This window comes from Lissotriton vulgaris, chromosome 9, assembly GCF_964263255.1.
Source record: "Lissotriton vulgaris chromosome 9, aLisVul1.2, whole genome shotgun sequence".
Lineage (NCBI taxonomy): Eukaryota > Metazoa > Chordata > Amphibia > Caudata > Salamandridae > Lissotriton > Lissotriton vulgaris.
The window spans coordinates 248,616,270-248,637,736 of NC_141697.1; the positions used below are offsets into that span (position 1 = coordinate 248,616,270).

The 21,467-nt window shown below is 42.2% G+C and overlaps 1 protein-coding gene across 1 annotated transcript in view; it reads right to left on the reverse strand.

The window, feature by feature from the left end:
- Positions 1 to 21,467, reverse strand: part of ATG14 (autophagy related 14) — a 233,042-nt gene that overhangs the window by 41,568 nt on the left and 170,007 nt on the right. The window contains exons 8-9 of the mRNA XM_086937445.1: positions 13,272 to 13,362; positions 1,545 to 1,630 (exon numbers count right to left, since the gene is read on the reverse strand). Of these exons, the coding sequence (XP_086793571.1) occupies positions 1,545 to 1,630; positions 13,272 to 13,362 (177 nt within the window). The remainder of the gene's footprint in view (positions 1 to 1,544; positions 1,631 to 13,271; positions 13,363 to 21,467) is intronic.

Genomic DNA, 21,467 nt, shown 5'->3' on the forward strand with positions numbered 1-21,467 from the left:
GTAAAGAGGTCACCCCCCCTTCCCAATCAGCAGTCTCGCAGATCGGTGCAGGTGTTGCCGACTGCTGACCGGGCTCCAGCGTCCACGCTAGCCGCACGCACAGGCACGTCGCTCGGACCCAGGAGCACGCAAGGTCGTGGCTTCACGGACTCCTTCGCTGTCAGGATCGCCTCAATCACCTCCGTTCTTCCCCGCTCCCGTCGTGCGCAGAACCGGCACCAGCAGACTGCCGGTATCACCAAGGTGTCAGGCTGTATGTTGGGCGCTGAAAATAGTAGCGCTGATGCAGGACAATTTCGGATAGTTATGGGCAGCTAGACGGAGCTCGGGGATCACGCGTCCGCCATAGTTGCCGGCAAGCTCCGCCCCCCATATATAACAGTTGTTTCCTCTTTTATTCCAATATTCAAGAGGGACTGGCAAATCACAGCTCACGCAAAAAATATCCAAACAGACTTTCAAAAGCTCTTACACGTCCCAATCCTCTTCTCTCCAATCTGTAAAATCATTATATTCATTCTCAATCACCCACTCCACAAATGGAGATCAGCAGCTAGTTACTGCAAAGAAAATAAAGAACTGATTCAGTCCCACAAACGTAACCTTCTATTACGACATTCCAGTGAGCACTTGACTTTAAGATTCCCTCAGGTTTCTTAATTATCTGTGAAAACTGAGATGGAAAAAAAAGGTGGAGGGGTGCAATTCGCCACAGTTCCTCCAGGAAACGTAGGATCTTGGCCAGAGTCTTTATTAACGTCAACCAGTCCCTATTAAGTTCCAAATAACCTCAATGTTTATGTCCGACATCAGCAAGACAAATGTTGCACATAAACTTGCCCCACCTAAACTCAAAAAAACTCAACCACAAGGTGTCCAGTCAATGATTCTTTTAACAACCTCTAGAGGATCAGAAAAACCTCAAACTTAGAAGGCATTTGCAGCCAAAACCCATCAAAAGAAACTCTGAAAATACATCTGAAAAGAATTGATCACGAACCAGTAGACCTATGCCATTAAGAGGCAATCTGATAATATTAGTACCAAACCAGAAATGTGGGTTGTGCAGCTATGAATGATCAGTGTATAGTAGCCTGAAGTGTTTAAGTAAGTTTTTACCAGCCTGGCAACCAATTGCATATAATCTTAGATCGATTTGTTATCATTTCTAGCAAAGAGTAAATATTTATGGTCATCCATTATTATGGTTTCTGGTGCAATGAATAGCAGGATTCATGAAAGAGGATGTCAAATAATCCTCTGCCTTGAATACACAATTTAATGCTGTTTCCAGTTGGCTTTGTATGACTGTTTTTTCACAACATTTTTGAAGTGGTCAAGAATCATTTCCATAGTTCATGACATGTTGACTATTTGTGGAAAAACAGATCCCACAAGCTTAAGTTCAAAATGAGAGGAACATGGGTCCATGAGATAGTATGAGGTCTGTGATCACGTTAAGGATTTATTTTAACTACTTTTTCTGTAACACTATGAAGATATTTTTCACAAAAAATTCTTAACACCAAGGAATGTAAACTCACCTGCCCAAGCTTTCAGTGTCTGGGCTGACCAGGTACATTAGGTTCCTGAGCGTATGCAAGGGATGCAGCAGGTCTAAATTTACATGCTGCATGGAACAAAAAGAAGACAAAGAAGTGCATAAGATTTTAATTTTAAAAAGGCTTAAAAAGGAGTACAGAAACTATTTAATACAGACTGAAACAAGCCAAAGTGGATACAATCAAACCGCACCTCCCTAAATATAAACTTCATTTAATCTTTCTAGCACAGATAACTACTCAACCTCACACATTCCCTTCCTTATGAAGATTCTAAGAAAAGCACTACTCCACTGCAAACACACCAGGATTCACACCAACCGCTCCACAGAATCTATTCTGTATTCCAATCAATGAATTGGCATTGAAACCAACCTGGTGTTAATCCTATGATATCCAAACAATATGCGACCACATGTCCTCGACCATTCTTGCCTTTTTGGACTTGTTTGCTGCTTTCTACACCCTGGACCACTCTGTACTATTGGATAGGCTACATGATGTGGCTGGCATCTCAGGGACTGAGACTTCTTCCATCTTTCCTTCACAAGAGCTCCTCCTGTGTCAAAGAAACGTTGCTCTTACTCGAAACAGCAAATTTGACGTTCCCCAAATCTCCGCCCTTACTTCCTACAAATCTACATTTTCTAATGCCATCTCCTTCAGCAAAGTCATCTTCTAGTGAAGTTATATGTTGGCCAGATATGTTAAACACTCAAATTAACTATTCTAAACCTATTCTTGACTTTAACATCTCGACAAAGCAAGCACGAATGGTTGAAATCCTCATCACTGGCAGAAAGCACACTCTGAAAAAATACCACTTTCCCTCTACCGTTGATTTAGAAGACTCAAATCTGTCCCATCCCCTAATCTGCTTGTAGCGTTGGGAAAGGGGAAATATTAGAAGCACCTATTTCTTCTTTGGCCATACACACTAAGAACATTTCCAGTAAACTGGCCAACTCAAGGCATACCTAATCAAACTCTCTTTTCTCTAGCTCCCACTCAGTACCACTACAAAACAAGTAAAATACTGAGATAAAGAGGGTTGCAACACTTTGTCTGATCTCTCCACGATCAGCCTTAATTCCACGCAATCGAAGAGAACCAAGGAGCAGCACTGATACGGTTTGATCTCTCGTCGCCTTTAATACAGTGGCCCAGAGACTACTGCTAAACCACCTATCGGAAATCAATGTCAGTGGTACAGCGTGGATCCTTCTAAAATCTTTTCTCACTGATAGAGACCAATCCGTCAAGATTAGCGAGTATGCTTCTCAATCGCTCTCCTTTCCTTGTGGAGTTCCTCAGGGCTCTTCACTCAGCCCTACCTTATTTAATATGTATATCACACTCCTTGCCAGCCCCATAAAAAACTTTGTTTTTTATTTAACATCCTATGTAGACAACACCCAGATTGTTGTATATCTGGCCAGAAAAAGATCAAGAAGTCAGCAATAGATTCCACAACTGTAGCGAAGATGGCGGCTGCTTAGTTGTAGCCGAAGCAGCAGAGCAGTGAAGCTCATACGAACTGCCCCTACGGAGACTTACGGCGATGGCTATCTATATCGCATGAAATTTTTTAAGATACGGAACCCAAATAAAATACAATAAATCCGGCGGAGCTTTTGGAAAACTCTTGGAAAAGCTTTTTGGATGATTCTACCGCTCACCTGTCGAGGCTCGGCGGTACGGCTGCTCCAGGAGTTGAAGCGGGCAGCTCTCTCACTGTGCTCCAGTCGGAGAGCAAGAGGGCGGGGCTCGAGCAAAGCTTTGTGGGTGCCGCGGAGCAGAGCGGCGTTCGAGGCTGGATCGCCGAGGTGCACAGGTCGGGACGAGGAGCTCGGTGCAAGGAGGCTTTGGGCAGGAAGGAGGCGATCTGCAATGGCTCCAAAGCTCAATACAGCAGGAAAATCCACCACAGATAAAGAAAAGAAAAAAAACGCTGGGATTGAAAACGCGCTGAGTGACACGGATGGTAAACTACAAACCCCTCCGGTAAGAAAGCAGGTGGTGGGCAGAACAAGACAGGCAACAGCCACAGCTACGGCCCCAATCGCCGACATATTTACAAAGGCTGGCAGAGAGAAGGGGACAAAAGCTATTATACCACCACGGGAGGGGGGCGAGCCTGAACCGGTGATTGATGATACAGACTCCGTGATCCTCCCAGATGTAACTGATATGACTGATCCTCTCCCCATCCAGAATACTATAGGATTAAGTTTGAGGAAAGGGGGTGATCTGAAGGAGTCAGAACCAAAGCATAAGTCTGAACCCGACCCTGAGCCTGATATTCCAGGCAAATGTGAGAGTGAGGCCATGGGGAAAAGGAAAGAGACTAATAGCAACACCATAATGTGTGAGCCAGGGGTCTCTAACGCCGGGTCAGCTATATGTAACTCCCAAAGGAGCCCAGCGGGTCTGGTTGAAATCGTGAATACAGCAGAAGATCAAGAGGGACCAAAGGATGGCGCACCTATAATGGAGAATCTTGCGACCAGTGGGGAAGCCGAGAAGGGGAAAGAAAATGAAAAGGTTCCGAATGAATGCTTCTTCTCAGTGTCGGGGGGGGGGGGGGGTGGTCAGAGGACGATGAAGATGAAGATGATGATCTTGGCTCCAATGTGGTCTCAGATCCAGATGCAGAAAGTGATCTCGAGCCCGGCTCCCCCGTAACAGCAGTTATACCACCAAAAAAGCGTGAGATCCCTCAGAGTGAGCTCAGTTGGGACCATTCCTCAGCGTTGCCCCTGCAGGGGAGCCCGGGGGGAGGTGCCGCACAAATGTCGCTATTAGAGACTACCCACAGCGAGATCCTGGCTCACAGAGAGGAAGCCCGGCAGGACAGTCGAAAATCCCAAGCAGCCGTGAAGAAAATCCAGGGGGCTGTAAGGAAGTTGTCTGAGGCCTGCATCAATCTGGGAGATTGGGTAACTAATCTGGAGGATAGAGTTGTATCTACGGAGGCAGAGGCGGCTGCCGCAGTCAACAAGGTCGGGGCCCAAAATGCACAAGTGATAGATATTCAATGGAAACTTGAAGACATAGAAAACAGGATGAGACGGAACAACCTCCGGGTTCTCGGGGTTCCTGAAGGGGTAGAAGGATCTGATGCTAGAGCTTACGTCATCAAAATATTTGAACAAGCATTCCCAGAGCTTTCTAACTGGTCTTGGGCAGCAGAGATCCAAAGAGCTCACCGCACTCCGTTTAAGATCAAAAAAGGCACCAAGGAAGGGGACAAACCTAGAGCTATCCTAATATTTTTGGGTAACTTTGTGCTGAGGCAGGCAATTGCGGAGAAGGCAAGAACGGATGCCAAGAGGAACGTGGATGGGATCTCGTTCTTCGTTCGCCCGGATTTTTGCCATATAACAGTGGAGAGACGCTGGAGACTCAGGCAACTGATCAACCCATTTCAGCAGAAGAAAATGCAGGCCTATCTTATTAATCCAGCCCAATTGAATGTCATAAATGAGGGGAGAACTATGTACTTTTCTTCTGAGATTAAAGCTAGAGAGTATTTGGACTCTTATGGGAAATAGAACAGTTCTGGATATATTTGATGTATGTCTCTGTCTCTAGCACTATGGAAATATTGGGGAAGGTTCAGGTTAATTGGTAGTTTGGGTATCTATTTAAAAAAAAAAAAAAAAAAATGTTCTTAGGGGGCAACAGAATGTCGTGTTAGATTATAATATAATATCAAGAGCTTCACTGCTCTCACTGTGACCATCACAAGCACAGACTTGGTCTGAGCGCCTCACTAGCTAGGGAGCAGGGGTGTAGGGAGAGGGTGGCAGGGAGGTGGGTAAGGGGGGGGTGGGTGAGTTGGGTGGTGGGGGCTGCTGGGCAGCCAGGGGGGAGGGAGTGCAAGGGGTTGGGAGAAAAATCTACAAAAGAGAAAATAAGGTGTACTAAGGTAAAAATTGTTAACATTAAAATTCAGCAGGGAAGCTTAATACGAAAACATGTCGAGCATTAAAATCTGTACAGCTAATGTAGGTGGTTTGAATGATGCGAGAAAACGTCAAAGGGTGGAGCATTTTTCTAAGTTTAATAATGTTGATATTTTTTGCATACAAGAGACCCACCTTCCCTGGGCAAAAAAAAATTTGATGAAATTCAGGGGGTTTGAAATCTTAGCCTGCTCATCTCAAACGTCAACAATCAGAGGAGTGGCCATTTTAGCTAAACCTATGGTAGGAGGAGCAAAACGTTACAAGGCTGACAGCGCGGGGAGATGGGTGATAGTTGAACTTAATTTAGGCTGTACAATATGTGTGATATATGGCTCAAATCAGGACGATCCGGAAATCTTTGATTGTTTGGAAGGGGAACTAGCTAATTGGCCAACACCCATAATGGTTTGTGGGGATTTAAATATCTCAGTAGACTGGAACAAAGCAAATTATTACGCTGGGCGGAAACCCGAAGTGTTCCGAGCTCTCGACTCCCTTATGAAGTCACATGGTCTTAAAGATGTGTGGGCGGTAAGGGAACCCTTAGATCCAGGCTACACTTATTTTTCTTGCCCAATCTGAAATATACTAAATTAGATTACTTTTTGATTTCCTCCACGGAGTTGAATAAGGTGCGAATCAAGAAACTCCCAAAATTAATATCAGACCACAATCCTTTAGTATTTTATTATGATATGCCTAAAATGGAAAGGAAACGAACCAGCTGGTCTTTCGAGAGAAAATTATTATTAGATATCAGATTTGTTGAACATCTAAAAAAAATGGGCTGTGGAGTTTTATGATATTAATAGGTATAGTGCGTCTCGGAATAACGTGTGGGATGCCTTTAAAGCCGCCCTACGAGGAGAGACGATAAGTTGCTCCGCTAGGATTAGGAAAGACGATAAGAGAGAGATCGAGAAGCTTACAGATATGCTAGTGGTAGCGGAAGAACAGCATATTACGGAAATAGGTCAGGGACGGGAGGGACGGGAGAGTCTAAAAAGAATAACTGTTATTAAAGCGGACCTGCAGAAAATAATCAATCAGAAAGAAACTAGTGAATATCAGGTTTCCAAGGCAAGACGCTATGAAACAGGAGAACAGGCGGGTAAGGCACTTGCTCTGCAGATAAGGCAAAAGAGGACTAAGAATTTAATCTCACGTATACAGGACGAAGATAAGGAGTATATGGAGCCTATAGACATCTTAAGAGTATTTCAGAATTTTTATCAAAATCTGTATAATGAAGAGGGCTCCATGGGCGAGCATGGTTTAGATTCTGGCTATGCAGACGGTGGACCGTCTCTAGACATTCAAACTAGAGAAGATCTTGATAGAGACCTAGATATGCCAGAATTAACTAAGGCCTTACAGGAATTAGCCTCAGGTAAGGCAGCAGGACCTGATGGAATCCCCCTCGAGGTTTATAAATGCTTAGAAAAGGAGATCGCTCCAATTTTATTAGATCTATTCAATGGTATCTTGTGGTCAGGTATAACACCGAGTCAAGGAAGGAGACCAACATTGTTATCTTCCATAAGAAGGGGAAACCCAAGGAATTGCCGGGGTCCTACCGACCGATATCGCTAATTAATGCCGACACCAAACTATATTCTAAGATCTGGGCTGGCAGGTTGGGGGGGATCATCGGAGGTCTCGTTTCCCCGTGGCAGCATGGGTTTATACCTGGGAGAGGCACTACAGAACACACTAGAAGAGCAATTGCGCTATTTGATGCCCATGATGCTACGGGGGGGGCGGGGGGGGGGGGGGGGAGATGGCCATGATCCTCCTCGACGCTGAGAAAGCCTTTGACCGAGTGGTATGGGACTTTCTCTGGGGGATTTTGGTTGGTAGGGGCTTTGGTAATAACTTTCTGATGGCAATTAAGGCTATGTATGCTGATCCGGTGGCTCGTGTTATGGTCATGGGGGAAAGGTCCGATAAAATAACGATTAAGAGAGGGACACGCCAGGGTTGCCCTTGCTCTCCGATCCTATTTTCCTTATATATAGATCCTTTTATTCTAAACATTTTTGTCTCTCGCCAAATCAGTCCTGTAGTGTTTAACGGCTTCACTACAAAATTGCTTGCCTATGCTGATGACCTGGCGATAACTACATCTGACCCACATCAAGCAATGCCAGCTTTGGTCCACTTGGCCAATGAATTTGGTCTTCACTCAGGTTATCGGTTAAATGAGGGGAAAACACAGATAATATGCACAAAAAATATTGTGAAGACTGATTATAGATATGTAAATTCAGCCGTATATCTTGGGGTCAGAATTAATGCAGCAGTTGAGAAGATGGTTGGAGAGAATTATCTTCCCCTTATTAATGAAATCGAAAAGGACTTGAAAAGAATTGACGTGTTACACCTATCTTTGATTGGCAGAGTTAATGTTTTAAAAATGACGATGTTCCCTAAAATTTTATATTTGTTTAGGGCTATCCCACTGTTGTTAGAGGAAAGTGTGTTGAGGAAAATCGAATCCACATTTGTTAGCTTTGTTTGGCAGTATGGCAAAGTTAGACGCTCAATTAATTACATGTCACTACCTTGAGACAGGGGAGGTCTGGCTTTGCCGAATCTTAGATTATATCATTTGGTATGCCTCCTTACACAGATGAACATACTAATTCAACCGGACCCCCTACCATCTGAAGATCAAAGTGAGAGTCAGGTCCCTCCCTTTATCTTCGAGCTGTTATTGGGGAGGAAGGCCTATGGGTTACTGCAATGCGAGTTAGATCGAAGATATTATAGGAAGGCAAGGTATAAGATCATTGAAGGGGTCTGGGGAACTTGGAAAGCTATCAGCAAAATTATGAAGATCCCCAAAATAAACACCAATATAAATCTTTGGAAATCTAACCTATTTCCACATCTGGGTCAAAGTGCGTTCTGTACTGTATGGAGAGAGCATGGGATAAGATCTCTGGGTGATATCATGAAAGGCGGTGCTGTCCTTCGCTTTGCGAGTTACAGAAGAAGCATGGGATCCCCGGTAGCCACCGGATTTTATATGAACAAATTGCTCAAACTTTATTAGCATACAGACCAAAGATTCTGCTACCCCAGATAGCCAACTGGTTGAATACCTAGGAAAAGGGGGAAAGAAGATAGGTACTGCCTACAATCTTTCTTTGCCTGGCCTCACAGATGACCTGGAAAAAACAGAGGCCACATGGGCACAAAAACTGGGGGACCCGGATGTGGATATAGACCTTGCCCTAATATTGAGTAAGAAAGTATTTCGAGCATCAAATTTAAGGTCTCAACATTATAAGACTTTGTTTAACCTATACTATAACCCTGCGAAATTGTATGGGTGGGGACTAAGAGAAGATGATAAATACCCCGAATGCAATTTAGGTCCGGCAGACCTACTGCACATGTTTTATTACTGTCCCAATTTGGTCTTAATACGCAGTGAAATAACTTTATTCTTGGAGGGGCTGCTAGGTATTAACATCAACCTATCCCCTACACTGGTTATTACAGGGACAGACAAACATATTGTGGGGAGAGATACCCAAGCGTTAATATTCATTGCAGTAGCGGTCTTACGAATTCTTATTGCGGCTGGATGGAAGGATACCGTCGCCCCTACATTTCAAATGTGGCTGTCTAGATTGTTAGGTATGCATAATTTAGAGGCATGTCTATATGAATTTAAGGGGAGGACAGCGCGAGAATTTGGTAGAAATATTTGGGAGCCTTTGAGAAATGGAGGAATTAATAGAAGACAAGTTTTTATTAATACATTATTTATGAGTGTTTTAGCTTATTAATGTGTTTATAATAGTAATATGAATTCCCCATTAGTTATGAATGTATGTATTTATACCACTTTTGTATTATGCTGACTAACTTGTTGCACAGTTGGAATTTTATATACGTATAATGTAGCAACTGAATATGTATTGGATCTCAATGGAATTACACCTTATTTATCAATAAAAACAACAACAACAAAAAGATTCCACATCTGTATGCAAGCTGTATTTACAGGGATTAGCAGGAACTGTCTTAAACTGAATGTTGATAAAAACCCAAATCATACTCTTTGGAGTACAAACTTTCTTTTGGACGTCCTCATGTTGGCCAGCAGAAATGGGTAATCTGCCCACTCTCGCCACAAAAGCTAAGAATCTGGGAGTTCTAATTGGTCATAAACTAACCTACAAAAATCATGTCAATGCTCTCTCATCTTCGATGTTTTATACTTTAAGGATGTTTAAAAAGGATTTTTTTTCTTTTCATCCTTTCAGATTTTCAAAAATTCCTAATTGCATCACTTGACACCTCTGCAATGGTCTATTTCTCACTGCCCCCCAATATACTCTTAATAGGCTACAAATGTTGCAAAATGCGGCAGCTAGGCTCCTACTAAAGCTACCAAAATACCATTCTGTCTCCTCGGCCATTAAAAACTACACTGGCTTCCCATCAGACATAGATCAACTTTCAAGGCACTCGGTGTTGTTCATAAAGCACTTAACGCTTTATGCCTGACCTATTTGCAGCATAGCTTTAAGTGGTACAACCCAGTAAGAACCCTATGATGGGCCTCTGCTAAACTCATTGTTGTTTCCAGATTCCAGCTGTCCCACTGGGGCAGTAGGAGCTTCTTTCTAGGCATGGTGAAAGCCTGAACTACTTAACCATCAGATATAAAATGTGCTTCTAATCTGCTGAACTTTAGAAAACAGCTGAAAACTTGGCTTTTCAACACCTGCTTACCCAGACTTATTGCTATATTTTCTTCAGCTACTTTAAGCTAGCGCCAAGACACATGTGGGTAATTGCACAGTTTATGAGACTTATTAACATAACACCTGTAGTACTCAATACCTACCTTTCCCAAACCCACAAAACTCAACAAACATGGTCTTGAATACCGCAAACTGGTAGTATTTTTTGGTCACGGGAAACTGGTTACACAGAAAATGTCTTTATGAGGTCAGAAGAGCTCTTCATATCTGCTGTACCATGTCCAGAAGCAGGTGGTGGGGGTACAAGCTTCTGCAAATATCCTGCTTTAAATGGGGTTGGTAGTGTCTGGCCCTTTTCTACACTGCATCATTTTTCAGTAGTGTATTCCACATCCCACCTTGCCCAAGATGAGTGAGGTAGCATACATCTGACCCTGCACTGTATTCAGAATATGCAACAGTGTTGGGATAGGAGAAAGCCTCTCTCCCAGAGTTGGGTTTTCAATCAAGAAAACAGAGCTTGGCACACACAATCTACCCAGAAACAGGTTTGAAATTATGCAGAGGATGCACAAGAAGCAGCCAGGTAGCTGTCCCTCTCCCACACACCCAGGGTGGCGGGGATACATACGACCACCGTTCCTGGGCAAGGTGGGTGTTGTTATTAAAATACACACACGCAACACTTCAGTGGGCTGGGGAGGTTGAATATTATAATAAATAAAACCAAATTGAAAAAAACACAATTGCTCTTTTCTTTTTAAGCTGTCTAAATGTTTGTGAACCATATTTTCATATGGCAAAAGCAACCATAGCCTTTGCTTTGACTCCTTTGATTTGTGAACATTATGAGATTCATGATCCAATGCAAGAGAAACAAGTGAATGCTTTTTGAACAAATTTCAGAGGGATTCCAGCAAATCTTATTTTCAAAAATATCAGAAATATCTAACCAGACAGAGGATTTATTTACCTTTTTTAATATTCCCACTCTTTTCAAGCAAATAACTCAGCATGGACAATTAGAAAAAATGTCTGGACGAAAAAATAAGCAAACCTGAAGGAAGTACTTTGCGCACCCTTGGAGTTTTATGAATTGCAGAATGGGCTACAGATGCTTATGTGGCCCCTTCTGTAAGGCTGGTAGCACTGGCGCACGTGTAGCACCAGCGCTATCTTGAGAGGGTCTTCCCCATGCAAATGAAGGAACGCTTCCAGGGGGGTTTCGGTCACCTATTTAAATTTGAACATGGTACAAACCGGGAACGTGCACCCGTTCTGTAATCCAGGATCAGATGTCCTTTAGTCATGGTGGATCAAAGTCACGAGTGAAAATCAAAAGCAGCTTTTCCAAAGACCACCTTAATTAGAGTGGCTATTTCTATTTAGAGTGTGAAACAAAGTTAGTGAAAGCCATCTTAAAATGAAGGCCATTAATCTTGCCAAATGTGGTGCCAAATGGTCATGAGGTACAAAATTATAGGAAGACAACCAAAATACTTCACCTTCCTTACTTCACTGTAGGATGAATCACAACTCTGCTATAAATTAGGAAAGATTAAAGAGTTGAAGACGCACCTCTTTGAATAACTCTACAACACAAAGCATTACAGTTCACAAACCAGCTACTTCTCATCAATCATTGATTTTGCGCTGGTCTTTGACCCTACACAGCCCTCCTCTGTCTTTTGGCTAGGTTTGCGCTACAGATATACCATTTACATATAGAGGTTAATGGGAACATACAGCGCAAGAGTCAATTGTGTATATGCCTATATTATATTCAGTTTGTAAATAATAGAAAAGTTACATTAAAAAAATGTACCTGCGTCATGTGTATAGACACTTGCACAACCAGCCACACACCCACTATCATATCCCATTACACCCATCATACACACCCACTGTTATTCATCAACACAGCTAACATCATATGCCCCCACATTCAACATCAGAGAACCACATAACTATCGGACAACCGTAAGCCAAAAGGCACCCATATATGGCAACCTTGCACCCATGTTTCCCAGCAGACACTCATGCATGCCAACAGGCACCAACAACTGTGATTGAATATCAAAGCATGAAATCAAATAGCCAGGCAACCCACCAGGCATTGGCAAACAATGTGAACATGCACATAATCTGACACTCACAAGATCAGCCACCCAAACACAGGCTGAGGCACACACAAAGAAACTCGCATACGCAACATACACACTTCCTTAGACCTCTAGTGCCCCGTTTTAGTTGGAAACACAGTAATACCACAGCTACCTACCTCACAATTTTAAAAAATCAGGATGAAGAAGGTCTCAGGAACACTGTGCCACCACTATCATCATCACAATAATTAACTGTGTTGCTAGAAATGTCAGCTGTGAGCACAGTTCACTTAGCCGAGACTATTCTGGGGGTAGGTATCAGCATGATTTGCCTTACCCAGGACCATTTTGTAAAAATAATGAGTCCTGGGGTACTAAAATGTGTGACTAGAAAGCTTACAGTTGTTCTGGCAGCCCAGTCTTCCTTTTTACACAACATTTGGCACAGCCAGAAACAGTGGACAGCTGCCAAAGCACCAGGTACACAATTGCCAAAATGTTCCCAACCTCCCCACTGCGCAGCAGGTGGTGGATGCATGTGGGGATGTGTGCAGGGTTTGGCCTTAGGCTTGCACCTACAAGAAATTAGGGGCAGTGCTGGTTGAAGGTGAGACCTTGTGGCTAACCACAGAACTGTGGTACCCAGCAACACACTCTGTGAAGCACCGTGGAAACACACCACTGGGAAATTACATTATATATACATATATATATATGAGAGCGAGAGAGAGAGATAGGGATATACACCTAGTTGTACAAAAACTTTTTGTAGGTGAAAAACATTCAATCAGTTTTGATAAATCTGCAGTGATTTTGCTTTCAAAAGCCTAATTAAACTCAAGTGAAACTTCTAGAACACAGAATTCCAAATATTAAGGAAAAATGTATTACAAATGCACATGTCCAAACCTGAGAAAAGCAGAGATAAAGTATATTGGCATTCAATTTATTCACTGCTCGTGTAAACTTCCGCCTGTTCAGATTATCTCCACAGAATTCACTATAACACAAAAACAAAAAAACACAAATGTTACAACTGCAAATTTCAGACATTAAGTGTACAAACATTAATAGTAATATGTAACCTCACATACATAACAGACAACTCGTGTATGGAATATTAAATTTGCTAATTGGACTCACTATGATTAACAGTACTTTTTCCCCACTCGTCCATGTAACGTACTGCTACATGTTCAGCAGTCAGCATAAGGCTGACACCTTAAGTGCTATGGTTCACAGCGGGTGGTGCTTCACTTCCTTTATCCGGTTTTCTTTCAAATGGGGTACCTTGGGTAAAAGTTCTTGTCACCTCACAATCAAGGGAAAAGCAGTAACAAGAACATTATCTTTGTCCGTGTACAGCCAGCTGCAGCCAAAAAATCATCTTTCCTTGGTGACATGGGCAGAAAGCGTCATGGCTGCCATTGTTTTTCAGATCATCCATTACGATGTATGCCAGGTGGGCTGATATATTGACCTTGGCAGCTCAAAAACCTTTTTGAAGTTCTCAAAGGAACTAACCAGTCTGCCTTCTAACATTTTTTAGATCAGTCTGTAGACTCAATCACTCAATTTCTGCAAATAAAGGTTCTCTCTAGCTGGTTCGAATTCAATATTATCATGTATGGGCAAAGAAGATGTAAAGTTTGTAATATTGCTTTGTGTTACTATCCTATCCTAGGTCTCCAACAGTGGCTGTAATTTGCAGAAAGCATTCCAAGTTCCAATTCTCTTTGATAACAACAATGAATGCCGTAAAAATCTCCCAATCAATACTCAGTCCATATGAACCTAGTGTTTACTAGGGTCCATTTGAGACCTTCAACCAAATACATGTAAATGACTGCCTTGTTTTAGTCAGCTATGTTGGGGAAACCTAATTCTCCTTTATCCTTTGGAGCTTTTATATCCTGCTTAACACTCTTGGGGCTTGTCCCTGTCCACAAACTATATCAGTGCTCTTCGGAGATTTTCCAAGGATCTCTTTACTCCCAAGATCTGAAAAGTATATAGTCGCCTAGGGATATATATATATATATATATATATATATATATATATATATATATATATATATATATATATATATATATAAATATACACATATATTTTCATTTTCACATATCTTCTTGAATTGGACAGGGATATTTGCTTGCATACATGCTGCTAATAGATCAAATTACCACATGCTTAGAAACCCTACTAAGGCCAAGAGTGTAGCTGCTTGAAGAAAACTTTATTGTTGTGGTAAATAAATGGATAATTATTTGAACTTGTCATCTAGCCTGACACCCCCCATATTCTTCTAGAAATTCAGAGGTAGCAATAAAGTATGGGGTCTTGTAGGGAGAGTAGGATGTTGTCTATAAAAAACTGAAATCCTTTGACCAAAGAGAAAGCATCTGAAGGCATATTGTCATGGCCAGGGGTTCTATCGCTAGATCAAACAACTGAAAAGACACAGGATATTGCTACTTAGTGCACTGTACCAGATCTATAGGCTGGGAGAATGGTCAGACACCTAGTATGTTAGCCGTGGGCTTTATGATAGCTCGGTAATACTTTGCAAAAAAAGACTGCCCCATATCAAATCTACACATCACCAGAGTGATGAATAAACAGTGCACCCGGTTAAAAGCCCGTTGAGCGTTGAGTGCCAATAAAGTATATTTAATCCTTTTGTTTTTCAACAAGGTGAGCTAGCCTGTATGTATAATCAAAGGACTGTCTCAGCAGGTTGAAACCTGATTGGACTACTTGGATTAAAAGGCAACAGAAGCAACAGTCTCTACACTAGGATTTTCCTAAAGATCTTAATGTCAATGTTGATGGATCAATAAGCTACACACTTCTGACTGTCTTTTCAGCATTTTGGGATGACCACTTTGGTGGAAACCTACTGCTTGTCTGAACAAAACTGAAACCTTCGTAATTATTACATTTATTTTACCAGAGGTGGTCTTGTATAATTCCCCTCTGAACCTATACGGGCCTGGGGTTTTGCTTGGTTTCAGACTTTAATCACAGTAAGTATTTAATTCCTTCATTTCGTGTAGTCCAGCTCCTCGGTCTGCCTATGATAATGACAGCTGGGGAAAGCTAAGGAAAATCAAATCGCTCTTTTGAGTCGTGTTATCTACATGGCCACTAGAATAGATTGGGGGGGGGGGAGCACAGCAGGGCTTAAACAGGTCTGTCTTTGTTTTCCAACCCTACACCAGGGGCCATATTAGGAGTGTGGCTCACTGCTTAGAGCGGCAGTCCCTGGTACAGAGGTCTGGCTGGGACCAGGGTTCAAATCCCGCCTCGGCTGATCTCGGCGGTTTTTGGGCTCATAATTCCTCGGACATGATTTCTCGCCTCGGTGCCTACTCTGAGCAGGAGTCCCACGCTGCAACTCTGGGCAATAGCTTGCTTAGCCTCCACAACGGCCCCCTGCAGCGCTGGGGATGCCTGGTTGCACCCCGGGGATGCCCAGGAGTGGACATTTCACGGGGAAAAGCCAAGACGGGTTCCCTAGCGGTATGAGTACAGCGCCAGGACACACTGCTTGCCGGGGTATCAGTGCGCTTTACAAATACGGCTACATTTACATTTATTAAGCATTTTTATTGTTTGCACCAGGCGCACCCTTTAAAAGCTTTGCCGGGTGCAAACAACAAAAGTGTGCCCTATTACGAGGAATGCACTGCCCCAGGGCAAATCGCCTACACGTTTGAAAGTGATTTGAGATACCCTTGCAGGCGGGTGCAGTCAATGACTCCATCCGCCTGCAAGGGGATGTCTGGGGGGTCCATAGGACCAACGTTCTCCCCTCCTGAGGACTGCTCTCAGTGCGCCACCTAGAAGGGGGCGACCTGCGAGTGTGCCACCTGACCGCTTCTTTGCATCTGGGCATGCATCTGTAATACTGCGCAGGTGCAGAGGCAAAGGAATTCCCGCTTTTGAATAGGGCACGCCCCAATGAAAATACGAGAATGCCCCCTGAAGGTAGTGCTGCCGCTTTAAGTGCACCAGTGCTATCGGTATATCTGAATGGGACGCACAAGTGTCTGCGCCTCCTTCTGTAATACCAATTGCCCCTGGTGCACGCAAACGACCATTACTGTAATACGGCCCCACGTTGCACCTGTTAGATTGAAGTTTATTTGCCAGAAGCTTCCGTTCTTCATTGCAGTCTCATACATTTTCTCTTGAGGATCGAAAGGGAAATTTAATATTTATTGACTAGTAATGCTGGCAACATATAGTATTCACTACCTTCAAATCAGCTCTAATCCCCAATTTTATGCTTGTGCTATTTTTAACTCTGTTTCAAGATGGATTAGAGTTTTTTTTTAGCATGCCAGCTACATAAATTTGGTCCAAATTACTGCCATAAGGGCATCTAACAAGAATGCCTTAGGAGTGTCTGATGTGTTGATTCTAAATACTCATCTATTACGTTGGATACCTCAGCTCTATTTCCAGCAACCTGTAGAGGGTACCTTCCCAATCGGATGTATGACGTTACATCGCAAACTTTTACAACGCACACCGTTACAACGCATTTTTTACAACGCAGATGCATTTACAACGCATACCTTTACAACGCATGACATTACATAGCAGATGCTATTACAACGCATGCCATTACAACGTATAGGTAAGTATATTAATTTATTAAAAAATGTAATTAATTAAAATTAAATTAATTTAATAAATTAAATTATTTTTAAATAATTATTTTGTACATATATATATATATATATATATATATATATATATATATATATATATATTTTAAAAAATAGATTAGGTATTTAAAAAACCCTAAAAATACCCCTGCACCCCAAAAACCAAAACCCAGCCCTGAAACCTAAAAATACCCCTGTACCCCAAAACCCCAACCCTGAAACCTAAAAATACCCCTGTACCCCAAAACCCAAACCCAACCCTGAACCCTAAAAATACCCCTGTACCCCAAAACCCAAACCCAGCCCTGAACCCTAAAAATACCCCTGTACCCCAAAACCCAAACCCAGCCCTGAAACCTAAAAATACCCCTGTACCCCAAAACCCAAACCTGAAACCTAAAAATACCCCTGTACCCCAAAACCCAAACCCAACCCTGAAACCTAAAAATACCCCTGTACCCCAAAACCCAAACCTGAACCCTAAAAATACCCCCGTACCCCAAAACCCAAACCCATCCCTGAAACCTAAAAATACCCCTGTACCCCAAAACCCAAACCCAGCCCTGTACCCCAAAACCCAAACCCAACCCTGAAACCAAAAAATACCCCAAAACCCAAACCCAGCCCTGAACCCTAAAAATACCCCTGTACCCCAAAACCCAAACCTGAACCCTAAAAATACCCCTGTACCCCAAAACCCAAACCCAGCCCTGAAACCTAAAAATACCTCTGTACCCCAAAACCCAAACCCAACCCTGAAACCTAAAAATACCCCTTTACCCCAAAACCCAAACCCAACCCTGAAACCTAAAAATACCCCTGTACCCCAAAAGCCAAACCCAACCCTGAACCCTAAAAATACCCCTGTACCCCAAAACCCAAACCCAACCCTGAACTCTAAAAATACCCCTGTACCCCAAAACCCAAACCCAGCCCTGAACCCTAAAATACCCCTATACCCCAAAACCCAAACCCAGCCCTGAAACCTAAAAATACCCCTGTACCCCAAAACCCAAACTATATATATATATATATATATAAAAAATAACTAATTAATTTTAATTATTTTTAATATTTTTGAAATTAAAAAAAGGTTAAATAAAATGATATACTTACCTATACTTACGTTGTAAAGGCATGCGTTGTAATAGCATCTGCTATGTAATATCATGCGTTGTAAAGGATCCTGCGTTGTAATGGTGTGCGTTGTACCGGTGTGCGTTGTAATAGTTGCGTTGTAACGGCTGTTTCCCTCCCAATCAGAATCTATCTTCTCTAGTGTACTTAATTAGTTTTCCAAATTGTACCCCTTTGGAGTATGATCAGGGGTTGGGATTGTCCTTATTTTTGCATCACTGACTGTTTACACACTGTCAATGTATAGTCAGATTGATCCCTGAACAGGTGGGATGCATTACAGACTAGTAATATCAATTGTTTTATTGTTTCACACACTAAGTGTCGGCAGCCTTAACTCTTCCAAGATTTCTTTGACTTGATCTAAAATATTTCCTATATACTCCTTAGATTTCGTTGACTTCTCCAACACCCACCCTTGGTAATCCCCAACACCTTATAGAACTAGCTAGTTCAAAAAGAGTTTTGGTCCTGGCTAATGGCATACTAATGGTATGCAGGACGCCACCATTAAAACCTTGCTCCAAGCTTCCCATTCAATCTATGAATCTCTTTGTTATCACAAAGTTTAGCAAGTGCGAGATTAGTATGCCTCCTTCATAGGTTTTCTTTGTCATCAATGCTCGCATCTGGACCCAGTAAATCTTGACTTTAAGCTTATTAACCCGCTCCTCTACATAAACCTATTTAACATTATAGAACATGAACACCACAGATGCCTATATGGAGATATACACAACAACCCTAATTTGGCTTAACTTTCACAGGTCTAGTCGTGGGTAAGGTAGACTCGAGATTTGATCCCAGCTAGGCCCATTTGAAAGCTCTCACAGCAGGAAGATGGTGGCAACGCCATGTTCCCCACTGCACCCCTTAAAGACATCATACACACTGCATCCGATCTTATCCAGGACCTAAGAAATATGATCACATCAGCCCCTTTCTGGTGAAACTCCATTGGGTTTTCATTCTGAACTGCACAATCTTCAAAACCAGAAGCATCATTTACAAAGATGACACATCGGCAGCCAGGAACCATCAGATTGCAGACTGAGAAATGTACAAAAGATAAAAACAAGGTTTGTTCCAACTATGCATTTAGGAAGTGGAACAACATTCCTGTATCAGGACACTCTTAACACTGCTCCAGTATCGTAAAGTGTTTAAGACACACCTCTGTAAAGAATGCTACATCACAATGCATTATCAGTCCACACTAGCCAGCTCTCTGTCACTCACTGACTTTATGCTGGTTTTGGACCTTGTACAGCACTTCAATGACTTGTGACTAGCTTTGTGCTATAGAAATGACGCATGAATACAACTTGAAAAAATACTAGGTGAGTGTGCATACGTGGAATCAGAGAGGACTAAGTACCATGTGCTCCCTCTTCCTCCTAACACAGAGCAATCTCGGAGAGGATCCCATTGGAAGGTTCATTGTAGGGGGAAGACCCTGCTCCAAGCCTCTATGTACATGGTCTGGTCATCACGTGAAAGTCGCTTCAATGACAATACACTTCATTTCATTGCTTCTTTTCCCATTCACTTCACTGGTCGCATTTCTCCTGCACTTCAGTCTTTTGGAGTTGATCCACGGTGTGCTCCCGGGACCTTTACATCCAGTTTCAGTCTGATCACCAGTTTTTTAAATGAGAGCCAAGCACCTTGACACGCTCTTGAACAATTTAAATGTGGTGATCCCGGACTCCGGCATGGAATGTTGTTCCAATGGGATATTTTTACTAAACGTAGATAACTTCCTAGTTGAGGATCTTAGCAACTGGCTTTCTTTGCCAAAGTAATCTGTATTCAAGCTTGCAGCGGTATTCTTCTACCCTCACTTAAAATCAACAGTGAATTATTTCTAGATTCCTTCAAGATGTGTTCTGTTAGCAGAAACGATAAGAGGTTTAACAAAAGACATCTGTGGTGCCAAAAGTGCCCCTTTTCACTGATCCTACTCTGTCTGCTCTTTCTCTTGCTACCTTCTAGCAGTCCTCGAGTTTTAATATAGGGCCAAATATGGTGTCCCTCTCTACTCTCTTTCTTACTTATGGCTGCTTTCATCCTAATCAGATGCAATGTGAATCTGTGCTATCCTTTCTTTACCAGTTTCAAAATCCTGATATTAAATTTAGGGCGTCCATTTGCGTTTCCAATATAGCAAACTTGGTTTCTGTTATTGCGGTGTTAGCAGTCATGTTTTTTGTTGTTCCTTCTTCCAGGATTCTGGCTCCTAACTGATCAACGCCGTGGCACAGACAGACGAAAACCTTCTTCCAGCTTTTCATGATGCCTTCAGTTTCATGCCTGAGGTCTGCCCCCTCCACTTGTTACAGAGTTCCTGAAGGCACGATTTTGGATTTTTGTTTGTGAGCCCCACTATTTCTATTAGCCACTTTTTGTTATTTTATTTTTTTGTTAGAAGCGTTTACAAAAAAATCTATCAATTCATCCTATAACATTGGAGCAAATTCATTAACAGCACATTTTTTTTAACGTTCCACAGCACAATTTGAAAAGCCACATCAATAATATTCAGTGTATCTTCTGTTTCAGCAGCAGATTCAGGACAGCATGTCTTATTCAAAGCGTTATGAAGCATAGTTTAAAACTCCACAGTGAACAATTCCCCACTTCCCCTCAAATACTGTTGCAATTTGATACCTAAACCTGCATGGTCCAGAGCTCAAGCAGTGACTCAAATTACAGATATAATAATACTGCTTGCCATTTATCTCATTTCCTCCTCCTACTCATAACAAACACCGTTTCAAATACAACCTCAGATAATCTTCTATACATTACAGTATTTCTATATCGAATGAGGAAACACATTAGTACATTATAGCTTTTGACCCCTGATGTGGCTCATGTTAATATTCAAACTATTCAATACCTTCCCACAGCTTCAGAAATCTACTGTGTGAGCCAGACCATGGCGCAAAACATCACTCTAATCCCCTTTTCTTAAATTTTAGAACTCCAGTGCTCAAATGTAGGCACTAGCTCGGTTTTCCAGTTTTGGAGAATTATGGACCTAGCAAGAAGGGTAATCAAAGAATGTTTTTTCTTATGCTCAGTATTGAAATTGGTACCTGTGGATAGCTCAATAGCATTAACTACAGATCATTTGGAAATTCAATATCTACTGTATGCCTGCATAGTCCTGCATGGAGGTATAGAAATTCCACTATATTGGGGCAATTCCAAATAGGAGTCCAATTGCCAACAGATACCCCAGAGCACCTAAAGCTCTTTATCGGTATCTGGGAGTTGATTTTATTC